General features: G+C 38.4%; 1 protein-coding gene across 4 annotated transcripts in view; it reads left to right on the plus strand.

Annotated features, from left to right (window-relative positions):
* CAPN7 (calpain 7) overlaps positions 1 to 23,024 on the plus strand; it is a 36,572-nt gene extending 13,548 nt beyond the window's left edge. For 3 of the 4 annotated variants that reach the window (XM_068404719.1, XM_068404720.1, XM_068404721.1), the window contains 14 exons: positions 277 to 362; positions 1,287 to 1,380; positions 3,463 to 3,609; positions 5,322 to 5,428; positions 6,950 to 7,070; positions 7,313 to 7,457; positions 9,189 to 9,288; positions 10,950 to 11,085; positions 11,539 to 11,614; positions 13,971 to 14,116; positions 14,707 to 14,769; positions 17,406 to 17,536; positions 18,732 to 18,824; positions 18,906 to 23,024. In XM_068404719.1, the coding sequence (XP_068260820.1) occupies positions 277 to 362; positions 1,287 to 1,380; positions 3,463 to 3,609; positions 5,322 to 5,428; positions 6,950 to 7,070; positions 7,313 to 7,457; positions 9,189 to 9,288; positions 10,950 to 11,085; positions 11,539 to 11,614; positions 13,971 to 14,116; positions 14,707 to 14,769; positions 17,406 to 17,536; positions 18,732 to 18,824; positions 18,906 to 19,050 (1,590 nt within the window). In that variant the 3' untranslated portion in view covers positions 19,051 to 23,024. The remainder of the gene's footprint in view (positions 1 to 276; positions 363 to 1,286; positions 1,381 to 3,462; positions 3,610 to 5,321; positions 5,429 to 6,949; positions 7,071 to 7,312; positions 7,458 to 9,188; positions 9,289 to 10,949; positions 11,086 to 11,538; positions 11,615 to 13,970; positions 14,117 to 14,706; positions 14,770 to 17,405; positions 17,537 to 18,731; positions 18,825 to 18,905) is intronic. The other variant, XM_068404722.1, reaches the window with a different exon arrangement.
* Positions 23,025 to 23,405: the final 381 nt, after the last annotated feature.

Raw genomic sequence — 23,405 nt, forward strand, 5'->3', positions numbered from 1 at the left:
GTGTTTTGGGGAGGAGGGAGTAAGTGTGAGTGAGTGCTGAGGTATCTGCACTTGCTCTGTCAGTAATAACTCTAACTCTGGTTTGCTTTGTAGGGGCCTCATATTGAGCAAGCATACATTTCCTGGCTTTTTAGTAGTAACTTTGCTTCTTTTGGTTCAAATCCTTTCTCTTTTGAAGGGAATTACTAACTGATGATTTTCCTTCCCTCCACACACCCCGTTTGTCTTTCAGTATCTAAGTTATTAGTGAACATGCTCACTGTTTTTTCTTTATAGACAATAGTGTCAGATTGTTCTTTCGTGGCATCACTAGCTATCAGTGCAGCATATGAAAGAAGATACAACAAAAAGTTGATCACAAGGTAAGTAGCTGTTGCTTTCTAAAATTTTTTCAGCCTTAATACTGCCAAGCTTTTGCAATACGTTCTATGACAGTTGGACACAGTAAAAACTAGCATTTGTTTCACCTTCATCTCCCTGGGACTCATGTGGCTTTAGCACTTCTGAGAGGGAAGTCATCTTTGAATAGATGCGTGTACAGACACTGGAGTCTTAACTTTATATGTGCTTTGAGGAGGAATAAATAGTTTGGAACATTTTGTTTGGTTTAATAGAAATTTTACTTATAATGCTTTATAGGTTTATTTTCCTACTTCGCTATGCCAACTGCTGTGCAACAGGTGGTCCATCTTGCATCTCATTGCAGAATTAATGTTAACAACACTATCTCAGTTCCACTCAACTGGCATTCTGTGATAAACCTGATGCAGGTTTGGTAGACTGCTGGGAGCCCATTGCCAGACCACTGTGTGAACACTGTTCCTGGATTTTTGTTGTTTTAACCTATACTTATTAGAACTAAACTTGTATTCTTTTCAAGAGCAGTGAGTTCTGCACTGTATTCTCCTTCTTCAAATGTTTGACATGTTATTCAGGCTAATACTGTATTTATACTACAGATTTGTAAATACTGTTTGTTTAATAGCAAGATAAATTTGTTTGCCTTGCTTCTGTTGGAGAAACAATTAGGTTACTTATGTTCTTTTTGTCTATATTAAGCAGAGAACTGCAGCAAGAGAAATAAAAATAAAACCTATTTAATCATCACTGCCATTTTTACGAAATTTGAGTTGCTCTTTCATTAAAAATTCCATATTTATGTTCAGTGTAAATTCCAGAAACAAACTATCTTAATCCCACTTTTATTGTTGTCAGTGTTTGTACAGCCAAGTCATTTATGTCACAGTTTCCTCCATTTTGTTTTTCTTTTTTTTTTTTTTAAACAGTATAATTTACCCTCAGAATAAGAAAGGAGAACCAGAATATAATCCATGTGGCAAATACATGGTGAAGCTTCATATTAATGGCGTACCTAGAAAGGTAAATGGCTTTTGGGGAGACAATACTGTTACTGTTTAAAGTTGTGTATTTTAAAGGCTTGATCTGCTTTACTGTGAAGCTATGCTTGCATAGCAAAAACTTTAGATACGTTTTGTTGGAAAGTGATTTTTAATTGTTAAACCTTATGAGATTCATTTTGCTTGTTAAGTATGTAAAAGAACGTAGGTATTTCTTCTACAGACATTCATGAAAATAGCCTTACTCACATTAAATGCATTAAAAAAAATCTTTATATTGCTTAAAAGAATTATGAAAAACATACAGGAACAAAATTATGCATCCCATGTTTACGAATAGGGGATGCAAGTAATCCACTTTTCCACTCCATCTTAGGAAGGAAGTGTCTGTGTTTAGCCCACACCTGGGGCTAAACAATGAGTTGTTCTCTCACCCAATGTCCCTTCCCTGACCAAGGAAGGGAATTGGGAAAAGGAGGGAGACTCGTGGGTTGAAGTTAAACAGATTTAATAAAATAAAGAAACCAATATCAATGATAATACAAAACACACAAAATTATACTTAACTACGAAGTGCTGGCAAATTGCTCCAGGAGTAGCAATTGTTGAGAATGTGAAAGAGGGAAGAGAGAAGAGTAAAAAAAGCCCCACCTCTTCCCAGCAAATCCTCCCTTTTATAGTGAACTTGATGTCAATGATATAGAATACACCTGTGGGCCAGCCTAGGTCAGCTGCCCTAGATTTAACTGCTGATGGCCTTGATCACCATGGCTGGCCACAAACTGACACAAAATGTAACAAAAAATTGATTCTATAAATTTTATCCTCATGAAACCAGGACAGGAAGTTACAGAAATAAAAAGTACAGAGAGGGACGTCCAGGAAGAGTATAGACATGGAATGACCATAGAGGAATAACTCAAATGACCAAATTTTTAGGAAGGGAAGGAAATGCCTGAAGATACATGACAGAACTTCGTAAACTCACAAAAAGCTTCATTTTCTTTTCAGTGCAATACATGAGGGCATAAAATAATATATTTCTTCATATAATACTTATCTGCAGCACTGGTTATTGCAGACCATAGTGACTGATGAATGCTTATGGGAGTTCAAAAGTTGAGTGGTCATATTAATGGGTGGGGGAGTAAGGGGAAGGTCCTTGAAGGCTATTAATTGCTAAGATACAACCTCTGGGTCAGGAAGTCCTTAAGTTGCAAAATTCCAGAATCTGAATGAGTGTTTCAGGGAAGTATCATTTGTGTGTTTGCCTTGTTCTTAATACTCTTTCCAAAATATCTCCTAATGGCTGCCTTTTGTTAGGATGAATGGCCATTTGCTCTTCTGTGAAAAGGATTATTCATTCCTGCACGGACAGGATTTGACCAGAATATGTGCTGTGTTGGTAGCCTGTATTGGTAACAGACTAATGTCAACGTGAAACTGAAACATCGGTTCTGGGAAACTGTTTCAGACCACTACAAATACCAGAGTAATAATCTGTAATAATGCCAAATATATTCTACCTAATCTAAAGAAGAAATGTTAATACTTTCACAACTGGTGCTTTGGCTTTTTTTTTTCCTTTCCAGAGAGAACAACTTTAAATCTGAAGTACAGACTATGAAAGTGATGTGATGCATAGTTCGTTTCCTTATAGATAAATAACTGTTTATTTTTCTGCTGACTGCCAAGCACAGTCCATGCTTTGTTTCCTAATTAGCTGAGGGATATTGTTAGGCTTTTCTCTCCTTTTTCTAACGCTGGTAATTACACCGAACTTTTCTGTCGCTACCTTTTTCAACAAATACTAGACTCTTTATAAGAGTGTGCTGTCATTGTCCCCATTTTACATAGGGGAAAGCAAGGCAGGTGATCACAGGTCACCCAGTGGACCAATGCAAGTAAGAGCTGGCAACAGAATTCCTTGTTCACTTGGGCAAACCACTGCAGGATTGATAGAGGTGTCCACATGGGAGAGCGATGGTCAGATCTGGCTGTCTGAGAAGCTGTATATTAATGAGAGTTTGGTTTTATTTTTTTAAATACTTCCAAAATACTTTGTTAGCTTTATGATGATTTTTCATTTGTTTATTTCACACAGGTAATCATAGATGACCAGCTACCTGTTGATCATAGTGGGGAACTTCTCTGTTCTTATTCTAACAATAAGAATGAATTATGGGTATCGCTAATAGAAAAGGCTTACATGAAGGTCATGGGAGGATATGATTTTCCTGGATCAAATTCTGTAAGTACTAGATTAGTTCTAAGAGGCAAAAATTCCTTAGATCGTTTTTGGGTCAGATTGGATAATCTTGGGTCAAATGACTTTCCTTCTAGTGAAAGAAATTAATTGCTTGGGGAGGCAAGTATTGGGTTTGATGTTTTCTTACATTTTTTTATATTACTTTCTTTCACAAATATGCTTAGCTGTACTTGATGGGATTTATTCCATCAAAATAGAATAAGCAAGACATCTTGATGGGCAGAGTTAATCTTCTCTGACTGCAGGATTGGCACTTATGGTTGGGAAGTATATGTCCCATATATAAATATAGAGTCTGGATGAAAGTGCTGGGTAAAGTCATACATTTTTTGCCCATATCAATACTGCTGATTTTGGTTTTTAACTGTCGTTCAGTAAATAAGACAGTTTTCCGTCATTAGGTAGTGGAGTCAGCTACGAAAGGAACAGGCTAGTCATTTAGTACATGTCTATAGAGGGAGCAAGTACTTTGATCTGTGAAAGTTTGTTTATCAGATTGTTCCACTCATTTACATAAATATGTAATGGGTTCCAATAATGTGGTTACTAAAGAAACAGTCATCATACTGCAGCTATGCTGACGTGCAAATTATCCTTTTAAAGAGGGGTGGTTTACTGAAATGAGTAGCCCACATAATCTTCATTTGTTACTTAGGAAACATTTCTGATTGTAATTTAAAATTCTTTAAAATTTTAACATTATATTTTTTATTTCATGGTGCTGTTCATTCTAGTTGATGTCTTGATAATCGCATTCTTGGAGGGTATGCTAGGTATAGGGTATACTATACTATCACCTTTTGAAAAATGTTTATGGAGACAAATGTGGCTTGTATAAGGGGTAAATGTAGCATATGTTTTTATGTATGTTTATGTCAGTGTTGGGCTGCTTTGTTTTGGAGGACAGAAGCTGGTGAGAATAGCTGTGTTTTATTCTCATTGTCATCCTCTAACTTGCTATCTGGAAAAACAGCTTGACTTGTGACATTTAATCTCCACCCTCCCACCCCCTCTGCCTTATAGATTCCTTGTATAAGCAGGGTTACTTACTGGCTGTATTTACTTGTAATTCGTCAAGTTCCCACCCACCAGTGCTGGTGACTGACACTTCAAGCATTTTTAGTCTCTGCTTTTGCTTTGAGGAGTACAAAGCAAAAGAAAAGGGAATAAGCAATATTTCAAGGAGAAGAAATGGGGAGATTAAAGCATCTTTTTATGGAAATATATGTCAGTGTAAGCTTTACCAAAAAGAATAAAAAACCCTGAGCCTTAGAAGTAAAATTTAAATTATTTAAAATGCATATATAATAGTGAAGTTCCAAATAGTGCTTCTGAGTCTGTGCTTTAGAAGTCTGTGAATCGGCAAAATAAATAGAACACATCATAGAACTGAGCACAACTGATCATTCTGTTATGCTTCCATGGCTCTGCAATTCCAGTTTGTTTCATCAGTTTGCTTTCCAGCTTTTTTGTTTTGAGGCTATTTGGAAATATTGTCCTAAACTAATCAAATAAGATTTTGTTTGACTGTTTTCTTTAATATAATCTTAATCTTGAGCCTTTTATTTGTAGAGCTATATTGTAGCTTGTGTATACTTGGTTTCTTTCAAGGTGCTTTTATAATTTGTCTACAGGCATCATATGCTTATAGATGGATTATCTATTCTGATTTCTTTTGAATGCTTGCATTTCAGAATATTGATCTCCATGCACTGACTGGTTGGATACCTGAAAGAATTGCGATGCACTCTGACAATCAAGCTTTCAATAAAGACAGTACTTTCAGAATGCTCTATCAGAGGTAGAAGTTTGTTCTTTCCTAAGTAATTAAAATGCTTGCTGTGTAGTAGCTGCGTTACCACTGTAAAGTGGTACAATCACCATAGATCCTTCAATAGCATTTTGGTACTACTACAAATTGTATTTTATAAAACCTCTGTATGCTTTCTGGCAGAAGAAAAATTGAGGTATTGGTGGCTTTGATAGAACAGAGCCATAAAATATTGTGGAATTTTGTTTGAGGCTATTTTGCTTCTTTACATATGAAGAAAAAAAAATAGTAGCCCATTTCTTGATGAAGAAAATAGAATATAGAGTCAGAGAAGAGCAGCTTGAAACCAATATCCAAGTTTAAAGTGTTTAAAAAGTAGAAGGAAATGTGTTCTGTGTTCCCACACAGTTCCCCAGAACTTTGGCATTGATCTGCAGTCCTTAGCAAGCAGATACAATATTTCTAATCATATCACAAGATCATGCTTATTATGCCCCATTAGTAAATCTCCTGGAGGAGCAGCAAAAGTCTGTCAAAACTGCAATGCTGATCTGCAGACATACCATAACAATTCTACTCATGGTCAAAGATACAGCTGTCATTTATAAATGTTTTGTGCAACCTGTTTCTTACACATTTCAGTGCAGCAGAAGGGGGATATTCTGTTGACTGAAATGTCTGCATTCATGATAAAAGCGTGACTCTCTTTCTATGGTGCTTTTTCACTTGGTTAGGAGCTCTCAGTTTATTGTCAACAACTTTTCAGATATTCCAGTGTTGCAATTTGGAGGTGTGACTGCAATTAGGATGGGATCTAGCCATTATAGCATCACTATTGTTCACCTGGGCTAGACTGAAAATGTGTTGATCCGAAGTCCAGTGACCCTGTAAACTGTATAAGGACGCTGAGTATGTACTTGGATTTTAGCATGGGTTGGGAAACATGCTCGTGTGTTTTCACAATAATTGTTGCAAAATTAACAACTGCGATTCAGAACAACTGCAGAACTCAGTTGTTGTGAGTTGACAATTCAGACCCTGTAAGGCTTATGCTGGAGAACACAAAAAGTTAGTGTAAGCACCTGCAAAAGTATAGAAGCATGAACTTCTCATTCTTCAAGTTTTGTGAGCTCCTTCAGAATCGTAGGGGTGTGACAGAGTTGTTAATTTGCTATATGCAGTGATTGGCTAGGTGTTGATGAAACCACACTTGTGTTCAGCTGAAGATCTGTGAAGAGTATCTTTAAAAAGCGACACATAGTGAACTTCAAGTTGATAAAAGCTGATTTTTATTTATAAAAAATAAGAAATTTTATTAAAAAAAAAAAATTCGCTTCAAGCCTATACTTAAATACTGAAAGAAAATAGTTCCACTTTCTCAAGCTTTTTCAGTAGTGATTTCTGCTGACAAAAAAAAACTGTATTCCAGTTTTTATAAAGCAGGGTCACGCTAATGGACAGTGTAAAAACATACTATTACAGTGTCTGGCAAATGTTAGTTTGCAAGTTGCAAGATTTTAATGAAGCTATCTTTCACCCCTTTTTGAACAGATTTCACAAGGGAGATGTCCTTATCACAACAGCAACGGGGATGATGTCTGAAGAAGAAGGAGAAAAATGGGGTTTAGTTCCAACCCATGCGTATGCAGTCTTGGATATAAGAGAATATAAGGTATCAAGTAAAACTGAAGATATTTTCAGATGCCTGTTTGAAACTGGTCTGCGATAGGTAGCTACTGATTTTTTGCTCTAATGGCTGACATAGTTTATTTTGTCTTGAGCTCCATTGGGAAATTCCAGAAAGCTTAATGATGCTGTATTTTCTTGAGCTATTGGTCCATATTCCATGATAATATAAATATAAAAATTACCTTGACAAGACAAATCCAGCGATTTTATTTTGTATTTCTTTAGGGACTTCGATTTCTTCAGTTGAAAAATCCCTGGAGCCACTTACGTTGGAAGGGACGATACAGTGAAAATGACACAAGAAATTGGACCCTAGATTTACAAAAATACTTGAACTTTGATCCAAGAACAGCTCAGAAAATAGACAATGGTAATAATGTTTAAAGTCACTGTCTTTTCAGATAGCATAGATCTTTGTGGTGTGTTCCTGCAGGAAGGTGGAAAGAAATGCTTAAGCACAAGTAGAGGGAGAGTAAAACCAAATACTAGAAACTAAATAGCCCAAAAGTTTAGGAAGTATTTGTGTATTTGAATCTGTCATTTCAGGTTTCTCTGGGGTTTAAATAATCTGGACTGTTTAATATATTTCATTCATTGACAAGAAATCACCTCCTTGTTTAAGTGTTGCTATTTCAGTAGCTAGGCATGGGGGAGTTCAGTCAGTGCAAAGATAACATGCTGACAATAAGCTGTGTAATGCTGCTTTTTAATACATGAATAGACTTTTTGTGGGTTTTTTCCTCCAACATTTGCAAATATGTATCAACATGCTTACTGTAATCAGTGTTTAAATTAGTCTTGCCTTTTTTTTGAGGTTATGCATTGTGGAGGTAAGTGGGATTTTATGTCACTGTCCAGAGAAACCACTTGGAATGATGCCCAGTGTTGTCCTGTCCCATCTTCCCTAGGGAGCAGCAGAGTGTAGCATCTGGAAAGTCAGTGTGGGTTTCCTGGTGGAAGGGCAGGTTGCTGTCAGTTTAGAAATTCTGCAGGAGCTGCGTTTTACATTCAGAGATGTCTGCTCTTTTATAGTGTCCTAGTTGCTGTTTGTCCCTCTCTGTGAGGGAGCCCTTTCGTTCAGTGTTGTTTTATTTTGACAACAGTATGCATCCAAAACCATTAAATTATAGCATTTAATGATGAGCCTCATGCAAATGTGTAAGAAAAACTTCTGATATTTAAATATAAGAATAGCAGCCCTGTCTTTGTGACAGTTATGAGAGATTATCTCATTATTTATTTACTGATTTGTTCAGTAAGGAATTTATATTTAGTAGTTAAAGTGTATATAAAATTGCATTAATAATTTTAAGGCAATTGTTTCTTCTGACTGGATTTACATTCTGGTCTTGTTGTCTAAATGTGTGGCTATTCTGACTACACTTTTTTTCAGTGCTGCAAGATCTGCAACTGCCTGTGTCAGAGACTTGAATTATAAGGCTCTTCCCTTTTTGAGAGTTCGTTTCATCAGGAATCTGTCAGCTTGCAGGCAGTGTTGTTGGCTGGAGTTGCAATTAATGGAGCTATGGAGAATTAGAATAAATGCATGAGAATTTTGTAAAGATGAAGCAGATTCAGGGTGCTAAAGCAAGTCACGTAGATGTTGGATAAAGTAGCTTAGAAATACATTCGAACGTACTCACGTGTTGATTGAATACTTGATTGTGCTGGATGACTATTGAAGTAGGTTGTTGAATTGGGGAAACCTGTTTGACTATGTAATTTCTTGGGTGTGTTGTTTTTTTGGTTTGTTTTTGGGTTTGTTTTTTTTTTCAGAAACCCAGGACAGGGGAAGGCAGGTCAATTAATTAATGATGTCTCTTCCAATACAACAGATTATCTCATGCCTTCTGTGTAGTGCTTGAGAATGAAAAGCATTCTGACACCTTCAGAAAGTCTATGATGATAAGCAGACTAACTTGTTTTCTGGGTTTAACTTGTTTTGGGGGTTAAGTTTAAATTTAGAAATTTAGGCAATGCAGATGTTACTACTGAGTTTTGCAGAAATGTGGGTTTATATAAGCTAGATCATTTGCCTGGAAAGAGACTTTTGAAAACCAAGGTATCTGGTAAGGAAACAGTAACAGCATTTCCTTTTTAGGCATTTTCTGGATTGCCTGGGAGGACCTGTGCCAGTACTACGATGTTATTTATTTGAGTTGGAACCCAAGTCTCTTTAAAGAATCTACGTGTATTCACAGGTTGGTCCAAGAGATAAAGTTTTGTGTCGATATCTGACTAGATGTTCTGATGTGGTGTTTCCTTTCATCCATTCTTCTGAGTTACAGCTGAAGAGGTTGGACTCCAGCCATGCTCCCTTGAGCCTACCTTTACACTTTTAAATTCTAAGCCCAGGCTTTGTTTTTGACTACTTCTGTAACATTGTTGAAATTCCAGTGACCTTTTTGATGATGCTGTGGTCCTGAGGTTATGTAACGAGATTCTGACTTCTGTCCCACATCTGTCGGAATAGAAATAAGATTTTTGTGCAGTCTGTCTTTAGGCAGTGACCAGACAGTGCTTGAGTGACCTGGTTTTTATTTGGAATTCATTTTCCTGGCCAGTTGCAAGTTGTTTGTGCAGCGTGTGTCATGTTTATAGGGTGTCTTCACTGATGTCGTAGTTTAACTAATTCTGTTTTTCACCAGTCGTAGTTATCATAAGTAACCTTCCTTGCCTGCTGATTTTTTTCTGAACACGATACCTGTTTCCTACCTGGTATCCATCACTTTCAGTCTTTTTTGTCACCCTGTTTGAGATAAGTGTGTGTCTCGGTTTCTGAAAGCAAGGGTTTCTCTAATTTTCCACTCTGCTATATTTCACTTTACCACTGCTTTCATACTGTTGCTGTGTGTGTTAGCTCTGCACAAGCTACTTCATCCATAGTGCGACTGCTGAGCTTTATCCATAAAGGCTCCTCCCATCTCTGTGTTCAAATTAATTCTAAAATACACTGTGGTGAAGTAACAAGATGAGGTAATGTGTATGCTAATCTCAAAGCTCATCTACTAGTCTGTCTTTCCTTATATTATTAGTGATTGTCGTACCTCTGTGTAGGGAAATGCGTAGCACAGTGGCAATTGCCATAAAAAGTGGAGTAATGATGGTGCTAATTCGAAGCTTGGTTGATAACGGAGCCTTCCACACATGCTGTTCAGTTCTAAAAGTGTGGGAGGGTCAATGGGACTTACGAATAGTTTTATCCACTTCTTTTCCCAGCGTGCCACACTTTGCATTCAGTCATCATCACTTTTTGTTTTTTCATACCTTATTTTCCTTGTCTAGACAGTTCATGAGGCAGGAGGCAGATTTTGCAATGGCATACCTCAAAGATTTTTAACACTTCGTGCAGGCACCCTTCCAAACATAAACCAGATCAAATTTTAAAAGAAAAATTATCTGAATAAAAAACTGGAGGAAGAAAAATGGCAAGCTTTTGGAACTAACCGTAGCTTACATATGGAGTCTTACAGTTACAAAAGCATAGATGTTTTTCCCTTAATAATAAATGTGTGTGCAATCATCACGGTAACTGGCTAGCCTGGGCTCCCTGAATGGCTCAGCTTTTTCTGTGCTTTGTGTGGTTGCAGTCACCATACAAACAGCCAAGCTGTTTGTATTTAGCATTTTTTGTTATCAGGCTTGTATTGTAGTAAAGTAATTTATAAAACAGAATTGTAAGATAATGCTGTTGACACGAATGTGTCACGTAACCACTGTCATAGATTCCTGAAGAAAATTAGCCTTCAGTAACTTTGTTACTGATAACGGATAGCTCTGTACATATGTAGGATTTGGAGTTAGTTTTCAAAGCATGAGTTAGTATCTTACTCGCCTAATAACGTCTCTGTATTACTTTTAGTACTTGGGATGCAAAGCAAGGTCCAGTGAAGGATGCCTACAGCCTGGCTAATAATCCTCAGTACAAACTGGAGGTCCAGTGTCCACAGGGTGGTGCTGCTGTCTGGGTTCTGCTTAGCAGGCACATCACAGATAAGGTGCCAGGTTCTTTCTTACATTTTCTATATTGAGAGTTCTAGAATATCTTCTGTAAATCTTTTTATATAGCTTTCTATGTTATTAGTATATTACTGCTTATATTTTTGTGTTCAAGTATGTACACCTGTGTATATGTATAAATTTTAAATTGAGCAGGTACACATAATTGTATACAAGATTGTTGAAATAGACCCAGAGTAAAAATTTGAGTGAGGTGATTATATTCTCCACCATAAAGGTAATGAAATAACTCTGAACTGTTACAAGTGAAATTAGTGGCAGTTTGTTTTTCAGGTATTTTTTTTAATGAATCGGATCAGGTATCTTAGTAAATACAAATATCAGTGATGTGGTGATCGAAGGGGATGACAGAATATGTACTTGATTCTGCTTAAGCATTAGTTACGTTCCACAGAAGTGTTACAACTCTACTTGATTTATGTTTTTTATAGGATGACTTTGCACACAATCGGGAATTCATTACGATGGTTGTATACAAGACTGATGGCAAAAAAGTTTACTATCCAGGTTAGTGTACCTTAATTGTCAAGAAGATGGTGTTAGAAATAAATGAAGAGTTGCAAAGGATTTTGTGTAGAGGAAAGGCACTTTTTGCTTTAAAACTAGATACCTCACACCAAGAGGTCAATCTTCTGAAACAGTTGTTTCGCCCTGTTTGACCACCTTCAACAGTCTACACTGAAGGAGTAAACCAAGCTGTACATGCTGGAAGCACGCTAAGAGGTCTGTGTAGTCCTGCTGACACTTTGGGGCAGCATTTTCTTTATTGTTCTGTTTATTTTTGCAGTGGCAGTAGTTAATGCTTAGAGGGAACAGATGTTGTGCTTCTGTTTATCTGATAGCATAATTATTTCCCACATTTGTGAAATTATTTAAAGGGTTACAGCTTGCACTAAGTGAAAATAATCAAGGTTAATTGTCCTATGAACTTGGCTTAGTAAAGTACTTAAGCAAGCTCATGAGATACAGCTGAATACTTCAACGTATTTCAAAGTATCAGGTATGGAATGTTTAAGAAAAATATTTAGATATTCAAATTTTATCAAAGTGTTACTCTTGGTCATTATAGGTCAGATTCTACTCACCTTTAGAAGAAGGGGCTTGGCTTTTGGAGCTTTGTTGTAGTTGCATAAAAGCCATGTATGTTTTATTTCAAGACAGATAGCAGGTCCAAAACACAGGCTGAGACACAGAAGGTAAAGGTAATGCCCAGGTTGAATGGATAGTGTAGGCTGCAACTTTAAGGTAGAGCTAATAATATAATATTTTTATTTATTCTTTACATAAAGTTAGAGATCTCTGTAAAAATATTCCTTGGAGTAATTCAGTGAAGGTGCATCCTAAGGCAGGTAGGATTTGGCGTGTTGCTTTTACAGATAGGGAACCTCTTTAGAACCCAGGTTGCGTTCAGGTAGCTTGCTCATGCAACAGGCAATAGCAACGGTTGATTACAGAGTAGCTTTTAAAGCTGCTTTCACCAAAGAGTGGAATTTGTGGGTTTTTTCTCCTATTAGAATGGCTGGTAAGGGTTGCATTGTTCGTCTCTGGTCTTGTGCAGTGAACTCTTCCCACCAGTTCCCCTAGAATCCAAGCTGTCTTTCTGCGGAAAGCATCTGTTGAGACCTGACCAAATCATCATCTGTTTTTGCAAGAGCTGATCTTGTTAAAGCATCTGCTTCTCCTTACAGCCCAAGACTTGCTTCTGGTGTTGCTAGTACTTATAGCAGTGCTGATTTTACATGCTGTCTTACTGGAAACATTCTTAAGTGGGCAAACCAAACACGTTTGTATAGTGGAGGGAATTGTTCAGTTGTGCTTGAAAGAGACAATCTTCCAGCAAGACCACTAGCAAGAACCGGATGATACGTATGTTTTGTCTTGCTACCCAAACTCTTTTATGAACTTTTAATCTCACGAGCTCAAACTCGTTTAAAACCTTTTTCTGTGGAAATAGATTGGTCAAGCTGCAGTATTATTTTTACCATCTGTTAAAAATGAGATCAGAACAAAGCAGGTTAATCCTTTGGCAGTGAGGCCGAGATGTCCCATTGCTAAGCTGCTCATTGTTTTATATTAATCCTTTTCCCTCTCCCATGTTGCTTTGTGGAAGAAAATAAAAGGACCTGATCCTGGGCCTATAGAAGTAATTGGCTAGTCTCGTTCCTGCTTCACTGAAATTAAAAGAAGTCTGAAAAGAACCAATTAGAGGCCAAATAACAAATTACATTATCTACATTGTAAAAGTAAATATCTGGGATGTTTATAATAAGTACCGCTTGTACATTGGTACTGGGATCCAACTACAGCTGTGTAATGATCACAAGGATTTGGAGAGAGAGTGAGAAAATGTGTGTGATTTAGTTAAAGAAATTAAGATGTTTTAAAGTCTTTTTTTACCCAGTGGCCAAAGATTTTGGCAGTTTGCAGTCTGTCCAGCCAGTGGAGAAGGAACAGAATCCTCAGAGAAATTTTTAAAGAGAGCTCAAACATTCCTTATCTTTCTCTTTAAATTTCAACATAATCACCGTAGGTCTCCTTTGAGTAGTCGCATTGGTGGGAGATGGATAAGCTGTTCTTGCAAGTCATGGGACTTAAGCTGTACTTTCAAGTGCAGAATTTGTGTCCTGTCATGTGTGATGTACCTTTCCTGAAAATCCTAGATGCTCTTAAGATTATCTGTCCTTTTTACGAGCAAACCTTGAGGATCTATTCTTTTGAGAGTGCCCAGGTCTGTTTACAGTCTAACCTTAGTACCAACCATCTGACTTTCCTGGCAAAATTCACTGATATAAAATGGCTAAGAAGTTTACCAAGCTGGGGGATTTTTTGATTGGGGAAAAGTGTTTGTCCTTTTCTTTTTCAGCTGATCCTCCTCCGTATATTGATGGTATTCGGATCAACAGTCCTCATTATCTGACCAAGATAAAGCTGACCTCTCCAGGATCCTATACGTTTACCTTAGTGGTGTCCCAGTATGAGAAACAAAACACTATCCATTACACCATCAGGGTATGTACTGTTGATTTCATAATGAAGGTAAACAATCAAACTAGAAAGCGTCCTTTATTTGTAAGTTTGATTACAAAAGTGTACTTCTGGATCAATACTGCTATTTTTGGGGAGGGAGGCTATGAATAATGGAGCAGAACCACTAAGTGCTTGATAATGTTCTCCATTGTAGTTAAGACAATATAGTGTGTGTGGTTTTAGTAATTAAATTTTAGTAATGAAATCAGCTGAAAAATACTTCTATCTCCTAGAATAAAAAATTAATATCTGTGTACAGGCAGAGCACTGGCTCTCTACGTATCCAAAATAAGCCTATTTTAGATCTCAGTTAAGATTTAAAGTTTTTTTGACTTCTGTAAGTCCTTGGACTCAGTATTTGGCTTTTTCTATAACTGCTGAGTCATGCGATGATCAATGCTAGATGTCTCTTTTTGTCACTGAAAAAAGTAAAATGCCGATTGTTTCCATTTTGCTTTTTTTTAGTAAAAATTAAGTAGAACTAAGTCTTGTTAGTCCCAGCTTAACATGTTATGATTTCATATGAAAAGTGCAAGATGAATGTGTGACCAGCTGCTTCTTTTACAACACAGGTGTATTCCTTGTGCAAATTCACCTTTTCCAAGATTCCTACACCTTACACCATTTCCAAACGGGTAAAGAAATATTTTCTTTTTTTGGGTCACGGGATAATAATTCTAGTTTGCCTTTTCCGTATTTGAGATGTACAAGGTTTTTAAATATACTTTTATACTACTGCCCAAAAATGCCAGCTGAGGCCATCTTCTAACAAATGAAACTTCTTAACTAAAGCTTAATCTAAGCATCATTAGCACAAGACCAATCCTGTATTCCAGTTACATATAATTTTCCAAACAATTAGCTGCACTATTAGCATAATTCATACCAACACAGAAGTCCTTGGGCTGGCTCACTCTGTTCACACCACTCTATATGGATGGTGGCTTAACTTCCACTGGCATTTGGTATATAAGCTCTACCTTTGTTGCAGATTGTGTCATTACAGCTGTACCATTGCAGATAGACTGTAAAGCCTTTGTAGAATGGACTGGCCTTTAGAATGTGTACCCTAATATGTAATTACCCTGCAGAGATCAGATAGATTGTGCTAGCACTACTGCAGAGTGAAAACCCTGCAGAAGCATTGCTTGTTTTCCCTTGAGAGAATTGCTTGATCTTCTTGGAAAAACTCCTGGCATGATGGGACAAAATCAGCAACGGTAAACCAAAGGCACCAGAAGCAAGACCGTGACAAATGGACTTAGCATGGCAATATCACAACACATTACTGTTCCTAAATTTTGTGAAGGCATCTCAGAGGTCTGTAACCACTGGGATAAGCACTCGCATTGCCGAACAGAATCAAGGCGATGTACCCACAGTACATTTCGTGTAGAAATGCTCCCTGAGAGGACAGCAGCAGGGGCAAGAGCAAAAAACGTGACTGAAATTAAGTCAGAAGCCCAGGCGGTTTTGGGGCCAGCTGCTGTTCATATTTCAGCTGTCAACATGAGCTGCGGTTATACCTTCAGATGAAGTATAAATATAGCCAAGAGCTCACAGGATAAAGTAACTTGCATGTATTTTCATGTATTAGCAATTTTGTCCTCAAGAAAGAATAAGCCAGCAGCGGTTCACTTTAATCTCTGGGCTGACCGTGCATACCCTGGGGAGTCCTACTACAGGCAGAAGTCTTCTCTCCAAACTAACTTTTTCAGGAAGAGAGAAACAAGACTAGTTTGAGCCACAGTGGAACAGTCCATTTTCTAGGATGCTCGTGCCTGAAGCCAAGGGTTACGTTACTTTGCGTGGTCAGGGGGACACGTTGGCTTGCAGCTAGGCTCTTGTGTTCAGACAGTGTTTCATACCAGTTGTTATTTCTGGAACAGCCCCTTGAAGCTAACCTGTTCTGGTGAATGGCAAGTGCCTAGAGAGATTCCTGGGAACAGTGAGATGATTTGCTTGGTGCTCCCAGAAACCACTGTCCTTTTTAGCTCTTAAAAACTGGGCTTAGTTTGGGGGAATGCTTTAAGAGGTCAAAAACTCATTGAAGGTGACCAGCCTGTTTGAGGCAGGACATCTGTTTTATGTTGTATTATGTTTCAAAAGAAAATTAAGTATGTGGAAACCTCCTGTTAATTATTTGAAGATATCTGTCTAGTATTCAAATAACTGGCATGTTCCATCTATCCAAGGCCAGCTCTGTCATTATGATTAAATACAAAAAGTTAATTACCTGTGCTTAATGCTTATTTGGTGCTTGCTTAGCACTCATCACACTTAAAAACAAGCAGATGATAACTAATTCAGTTTACCAGTAAAAGCAGTTTCTGTTAGAGATCTTATACTAAAGTTGAGAGGTCACCTCTGGAGCTCACCAAGCCCTAGGGGCGTTTCTGGAACTAAGTGCAGCGGAGGTGGAAAAGGCCTGGAAAGCTAACTGCACACAGCACCGTTAGGTTCCTGGGTAGTAGCATGATGGGGGAGAAATCCCCCTTGCTTCAAAGCTTGCAATGTTTGAGGCTTTTGGACACTGAGTGAAAAAATCAAATCACAAGAAAAAATGTTGCTCCTTGCTGATTTGACAGAAAGAGGGAAGTAACAGGAGAAATAGATCTTGGCTATAAATTTGTGTGAACGCCTGGCATGTCTTACAAATCTAACCTTTCCGTTCAATGACTAGCAGGCGGAACTTGCAAACAGATGGCCTGTTTCTCAAAGTCTGAGCAGCATTTTTCCTCTTGTATGTCTTTGTCCTTGCGGAATACGTCCTTATGGAGATCTTGTCCCTGTAGTGCTGGTTCTCAGAGCGCATAGAGGTGAACGGATAGGGCTGGAGGCAGCGATTTCAAAAGCAAAGGTACAACACAGGTAGCATTGTATTTCCTGTACTGCTGTTGTTTCTCATTTAGTGTGACAGAGGAGTGTCTGAGCATAAAAAATAACCTGCATAGTCCAGTAGTCATGGGATAGATAGGAATATAGATCTTTTGTTAGATGCATTTTGTCATAGTCAGAAACAGTCACTTGTTACTTATTTAATATAAGCTGAAAAAGTACAGTACACTTGATCAAAGTAAGTGGAGGACTACAGTGAAACTTTCTGAATGCTTAACACAGTCTTTCACTTGCACTTTAAAAATTAGGAGAGATTACTAAAGTCAGTGACCTCTAAAGTGAGAGAAGCCTCTAGTCTTAAGTTTGTGTGTATAAATAAGCAATACAAACCCTCAGGATATAAAGTATTTTCTGTACTTCTGACTTCTTTCAGGTTAATGGACAGTGGAAAGGTCACAGTGCTGGAGGATGTGGAAATTTCAGAGACACCTACAAAAATAACCCCATTTATCAATTCCAGCTGGACAAGAATGGACCGTTACTAATTGAACTACGGGGACCAAGGTTTGTAGAGGAATAAGCGTGTGGTAACACAGCGAGAGCATTACGTGCTAAAGATAAAGCTGTGTCAGTATCCTCCATGGGGAGGGTGGGAGGCTCCCTGAAAATCCAGAAGCCAAGGTATGGGCGGTGGAAAGATTTAGTACTGTTTCTAACTTCACCATCGATAGTGATTTAAACCTACACGTTTGCTACTTGACCTACAAGGAAAGCAGGAGCCTTCTTTCTCTTTAGTTTTGGGGTCTGAGCAGAGCTAGGCCTTGCACAGAAGGGAAGAACGTACAAAGGACTTTTTCTTCCTCTTAAAACTAATTACAATCATAATTCCTTTTCTTTTGTAGTAGAGCTAATTGCAGGCTCTCAAACAATGGCCTATGCAGTAGCTTCAGCTCTGAAAGTGCATTTACTCTGCCACTAACAGGCTAGAAGTATTGGATGTCAGTGCCCTATAGAGTAGACCTATGCAGGTCAAATTCTTTTGGCAAAGTTCATGATCTACCTCAAAATACCAGTGTACAGCGCTTCTAAACAGCAGCATCTCCTGACATGCAGTCAAGTGTTCAGCTTTTGCAAAACTGTACAGTGGGCACCACAAAATGGCAGCATTTCTCTATGCATCCTCCCCTCTCTGAGGAAACTACTCCTCTCATGGAATGAAGTTGAGCGCAAAGGTGTGGCTCTACTGTTCCACTAATTGAGCGGGGTTTTTGTACGCATTTTTTTCTGCACTTGCAGATCATATTTGGGTAGTTTGAATGACAGGGGCAGTGGTGCCTGTCACATGCATTAACAGGTAGTAGACAAACTGTCCCGAGTTATAGTGCAACACGAGAATTCTGCTGAGATCACAGACATTGACTCCTCTGTGACAGCGATCAGATCACACGCCAGGATCTGTGCTGTGTGGCACAGGAGTGTGTCACCACAAGTTTAACTACTTGAAGTCTGCTTAAATGCAGAGGCAGACTTCTAGCAGGCATTTTCCATGTAGTCTAGTTCCGAACCTGAAATGCATTCTGTCTTTCTCCAAATTCTACATTCATGTCGTGGTAAGTTTGACTTAACCTTTATGTCACAAATGTGACAAAACTTTTAGATGTCTTCCAGTTATACTGTGTAGTTTTTAATAAATAGCCCTCTTCATGGTAATGCTGATAACCCAAAGAACTAAAGTAACAGTCTGTCATGTCACCTGCAGGCAATACAGCGTTGGTTTTGAACTCGTCACCGTCTCAACAGTAGGAGATCCCGGTTCCCACAGCTTTCAGAAAAAGAGCAGTGGTGACTACAGGTAATACTCACTTAATGAAGTCTTAGAGGTTTGAAACATACTTCAGATCTTCATTCTAACAGGTGGTTTCTTTTATCGTAGGTGTGGATTTTGCTACTTGGAAGTGGAGAACATATTCGCTGGAGTTTACAACATTATCCCCACCACATTCCTGCCTCAACAAGAGGGTCCTTTTTTCTTAGATTTTAACAGTGCTACTCCTCTTAAGGTATCACAGCTCCAGTGAGGAGACAGATCTGTGCATTACCATTTGATCTGTCCTACAGTCTGAGAATAGGTGAATAACTCTTGCTACACATAAAGAAAATTACACTCCTAAGTTATAGCCAAAAGCATGGAATCACGGACTGGCCAGTTAATTGTGGTAGACAAGTTAGCTGGGGGTTCTGCTGCTATGGTGTTGGAGTGAGCACTGTTAAATAGGCTTGTGAACAGGCTAAAATGCTTCTAATTAAAATGAACTGGCAGAACTCAATTTATTTAAATTTTTCCACACTTCAAATCAAAGTCTAGTGAATTAGGAGAAAAACTAACATTTGAAATTCTCTTCTCCCAAAATACAGGGTATATGGGTTTAAGATTTTATTCTTAAAAGTAAACATGTAAGAAAAAATATTCTGGTGTATTCTGCTTATTCAGTCTCAGGACCAAATAGCTTTTACTACATATTTGTGCTGCTGTCCTGAATGTTTTCAGCATTGAACTAGTTCTCACATCTAAATGTAAATTTACTACTGCTGAGCATGTAGTATTCCAGACCACTGTGCTCAGCTTATCTAGAACATACATATAGGAGTAAAGGAAAAGGAAGATCCCACTTTAGCTGTTTCTAAAAGAAAAGCAAGGGCTTCACTCATTTTACATGTACTTTGAGAGCTGTTATTTCAGATCTGTATTACTTTAGTACATAATATTACAGCACAAGGTATTCTATGGCTTTCTCCCTGCTAGCTGTAAGACCTAGCTTGATCCAGATCAGCAGTAAAATCGGGAGGTTAGCCAGCAGTAGCGTACAGACAGTGCAGCAGCCCCTTCATTTAGCGGGTGTGAAAGGTTTTCCTCTAAAGTGGCACTGTAAGGCGCTCTGCATCTACGGAGGTAGTCTCATTTGCTGGTGGGAGGAGGCAGGGAACTACCCACCATCAGCATCCACCAAAGAAATGTTTTATTCTCATCGTTCTTATAAGTATTCAGCCTGTAGAGGAAGGATCATTTAAACCTCTCCTCCTAATAAACCACAGCTGCAAGAAATGTATGTGCTGATCCTGTTATACAAGACAGCTTTGAAAAGGTACCTTTTTTTCTTGTAAGTTGAAACCAGTGAATGAATTGAGCACTTGGCCTGTGTCAGCAGTAGGAATAGGGTCAGAGTTCTTAAGAAAATAGTGGAAGTGGGATTAGTGCACAACAAGATTTTTTTAGAAGGCTACTATATGTGCTCTTCCTCTAGAAGATCTATATACATTGTATCTGAAGAGGATTAAAGAGAACTAAGTTTTTAATTTAAATTCTAACTGCCTCACTGATCCTAAAATGCATTAATTTTTGTCTTTTTACAAATGGCAGGCTTTAAAATTCTACTATATTTAACAGTTGTGGGAGAGGGTGTTTTTAAAACAGCCATAGTACCATTCAGGTTGGTTTGGCAGTTTTCTGAGCAAAAAGGCAGCATTTAAATCTTATTTAAGTGCACAGGTGCCATTTGGTCTTTGGGAAACTGAGCACACGTGCTATAGGAGCACCAGAAAGATTATCTGTTGGCTAAAATTGTTCCTGTGGAAGTCTGCTATTAGCCCTCCAGAAAGTACAGATCCCTTTTGTTTCATTTCCTTCATCAGACAGCTGCTTAACAAATGTCTAGCTTTAAAAGGGCACCGAAAACACACGCCTTCCTCACTGCAGTTCTCTCAAAGACCATCTGGGCTAGGAAATTTGTGACAAGTTTGTCACGGCATGACTTACCTTCTTCTGCAGTGAAGTTTTGATGATTATTGCAACAAATCAACACAGGGAACAGCATAGGTACAAGCTGAGCAAAAACCAAATCAGGTTGTTTGTGTATTCTTGGTGTTTGGGAATAGGTGCCAAGGACTGCTTCATCCTGACAAAATGAAAATGTCATTCAACTGCCATTTTCCCTACAAATTTGTGTTAAGTTTTTAGCTCAGGCTGAACCAGAGTGGCAATGGAGTCCTGCATGTATTTTTATCACTTACTTATGAAGTTAGAGGGAGGTAGGAAGTCTCAACTGAGTATATTTTTAACAGTACAAAAGACAGATGCCAGAATGGCCAGCTTTCAGTACTAAGTTCTTGCACCTCCTCAGCTGTTTGACATCAAGCTGGTAGACTTGCCTACAGTAAAATCTGTTCTTCTTCTGTAGTTGGCATCTACTCTGCAGGAAGGGTTTTTTTCTTCCCCCTGCTTCAGCACAAGCTAGTACCAAAGCTTATGCTGGATGAAACAAGCATAAGGCTCAACTTCCATACTGTACTGAACTAAAAGCAAGGAATGTATGCAGTGCCAAAGGATCCTGTCCCCACCAAACACTTCTTACACATAGAGTACAGTCAGGGGGTTGGGCTCATCCCCATAACTGCACAGGATTTAAGCTTAGTATCAGTGTCCTTTATAAGGCAAGTCCTATTCAGACATTGCACCTACACAGGCTACTAGAATACCATCGCTGTACGCTTCCCTTCAGAGGTAGGACAGAACACTCAGGTGGAGTATTTAAAAGGAAATACAAAATAGTCTTATAAATTCTAGTCTACGTATTCTGGTTACGGCAAATGAATTTTACAACAAAATTGTCTTGCTCTTTTTTCTTAGGAAAAAGTGTTCATGTAAACACTTAAGATTTGCATTGATGTCTCTGTCAAATACATACTTCTGTATTTTTTTCCACAAATCTGGAAAAATTATTGGAGACTGAGCTGATGATCCTTAGATTTTAACACAGCCTCAGACCAATATGTAGGGGTTAAGCTTTTTTTCCCCTCCACCATTTCGCATTTTTGATCTGTATGACAGTGAATATTAGATGCTGATGCAGGCATGGAAACATTACAGAGCAAGAGTTCTTCTAGAAAGGAATAAGGCCTGAAATAGCTGCCCAACAGCTCAGACTGTAACAAAGGTACATCGGCCATCTTACTTTACTTCCAGTCAGTCATGCACCTCTCGACCCTTAAGTCTTCTCTGCCTGTAAACATGCAATTCAAGCTTTTAAACAACATTAAAATACAAAGCCTCCTAAAATATACCACCAGGCATCCTGCACTCTTAAGTTGTTTGTCACACCCTGTACAGTTCTGAACTGCTGCCTGAGCTACAGAACGAGGGGGATGATAACTGACAAAATGAAAGTTGCTGTAAGGGGCTTTAAGATGATTTACACTGTTTTTGATTCACTAAGGGAGGACTACTACAAAGAAATTATTTTGAATTCTCTGTCAGTGGAGCAGAGGGTTAACTGGAGATGATAGCCTCTTCAGAAGGTTTGACATTCTCCTTGCTTATGCACTGCAAAGCCTTTTCTGTGTATTTTTTTTTTTTAAATCCTATTTTAAAGCTCCGTAAAGGACCCCATAATGCTGCTGTTTGTAGCTCAGGGTGAAACACATCCCGCAGTTTGTTAGGAAGACACAGGTTAGTCCTTGGTTAATCCAATCCATTAGCTCTCAAAGACTCCATGAGCAGTAGTACCTGGATGAGTGGTATCAACAGCTTCTATCCCCTTGGCCCCACGAGTCTGAGATTCAGTCCTAGTTTCCTGATGCAAGTTTCATGTAACTATTTTGTACAGTAATTATGCACTTGATCACACAATCTATGCGGTGTTTCAACAGCCAGCTAGTTAGAATTAAGTTTGTGTACGTACAGTAGAGGTTTTCATCGCTCAGTCAAAAAGGACATTTAAATTGTTTGATAATACCAAAGAGAAGTACAATTCCTAGGTTAACATTTGCTTTATACATTCTCACTTCAGGGCAGCTGAAGTGATCATGTATACGTTGATACACCAGAGGCTTATTTTTATACCCATGAAGGCACTATCGTGTCACACTTCAGAATGCAAAAAGAGCTCCAATTGGAGAAAGCGTGTTCGTTTGCCTGTACTCCATAGTGACATGTTCCTTTGTCATATTTATCATTATGGCTTTTACTAAGTATAAAATAAAGTTAGTTTTCCATTAATTTATTAGACACGCAGTTCTGCCTGTTTGTTTGCATGTTTGAAGGGTGATTTACCTGCCAGGTCCGGGGGGTTGCCAAAGGAACAAGGCTGCAAACAAGATCTTTGAACAAATCTTGCAGAAATGTGGTGTAAAAGTAAGGGTAGGGTGGGTGCTACACCCTCTCGTACTTCCTGATCAGTGCTTTTACCCTGCTGGGAGCTGAACCCGATCAGGACAGATGCAAGGCAGCATGCATAACTACTTTTATATCCTGCTGAACATTAAATTAATTCATTGCCCAAGTGCAGGGAGTTTGGGTTTCCAGTCAGAACTGGCAAGATGAGAATAAATTCAATAGCAAGAGAGGTTAAACAAATAAACAAAACCAAACCAAACCAAA

This window comes from Nyctibius grandis, chromosome 7, assembly GCF_013368605.1.
Source record: "Nyctibius grandis isolate bNycGra1 chromosome 7, bNycGra1.pri, whole genome shotgun sequence".
Lineage (NCBI taxonomy): Eukaryota > Metazoa > Chordata > Aves > Nyctibiiformes > Nyctibiidae > Nyctibius > Nyctibius grandis.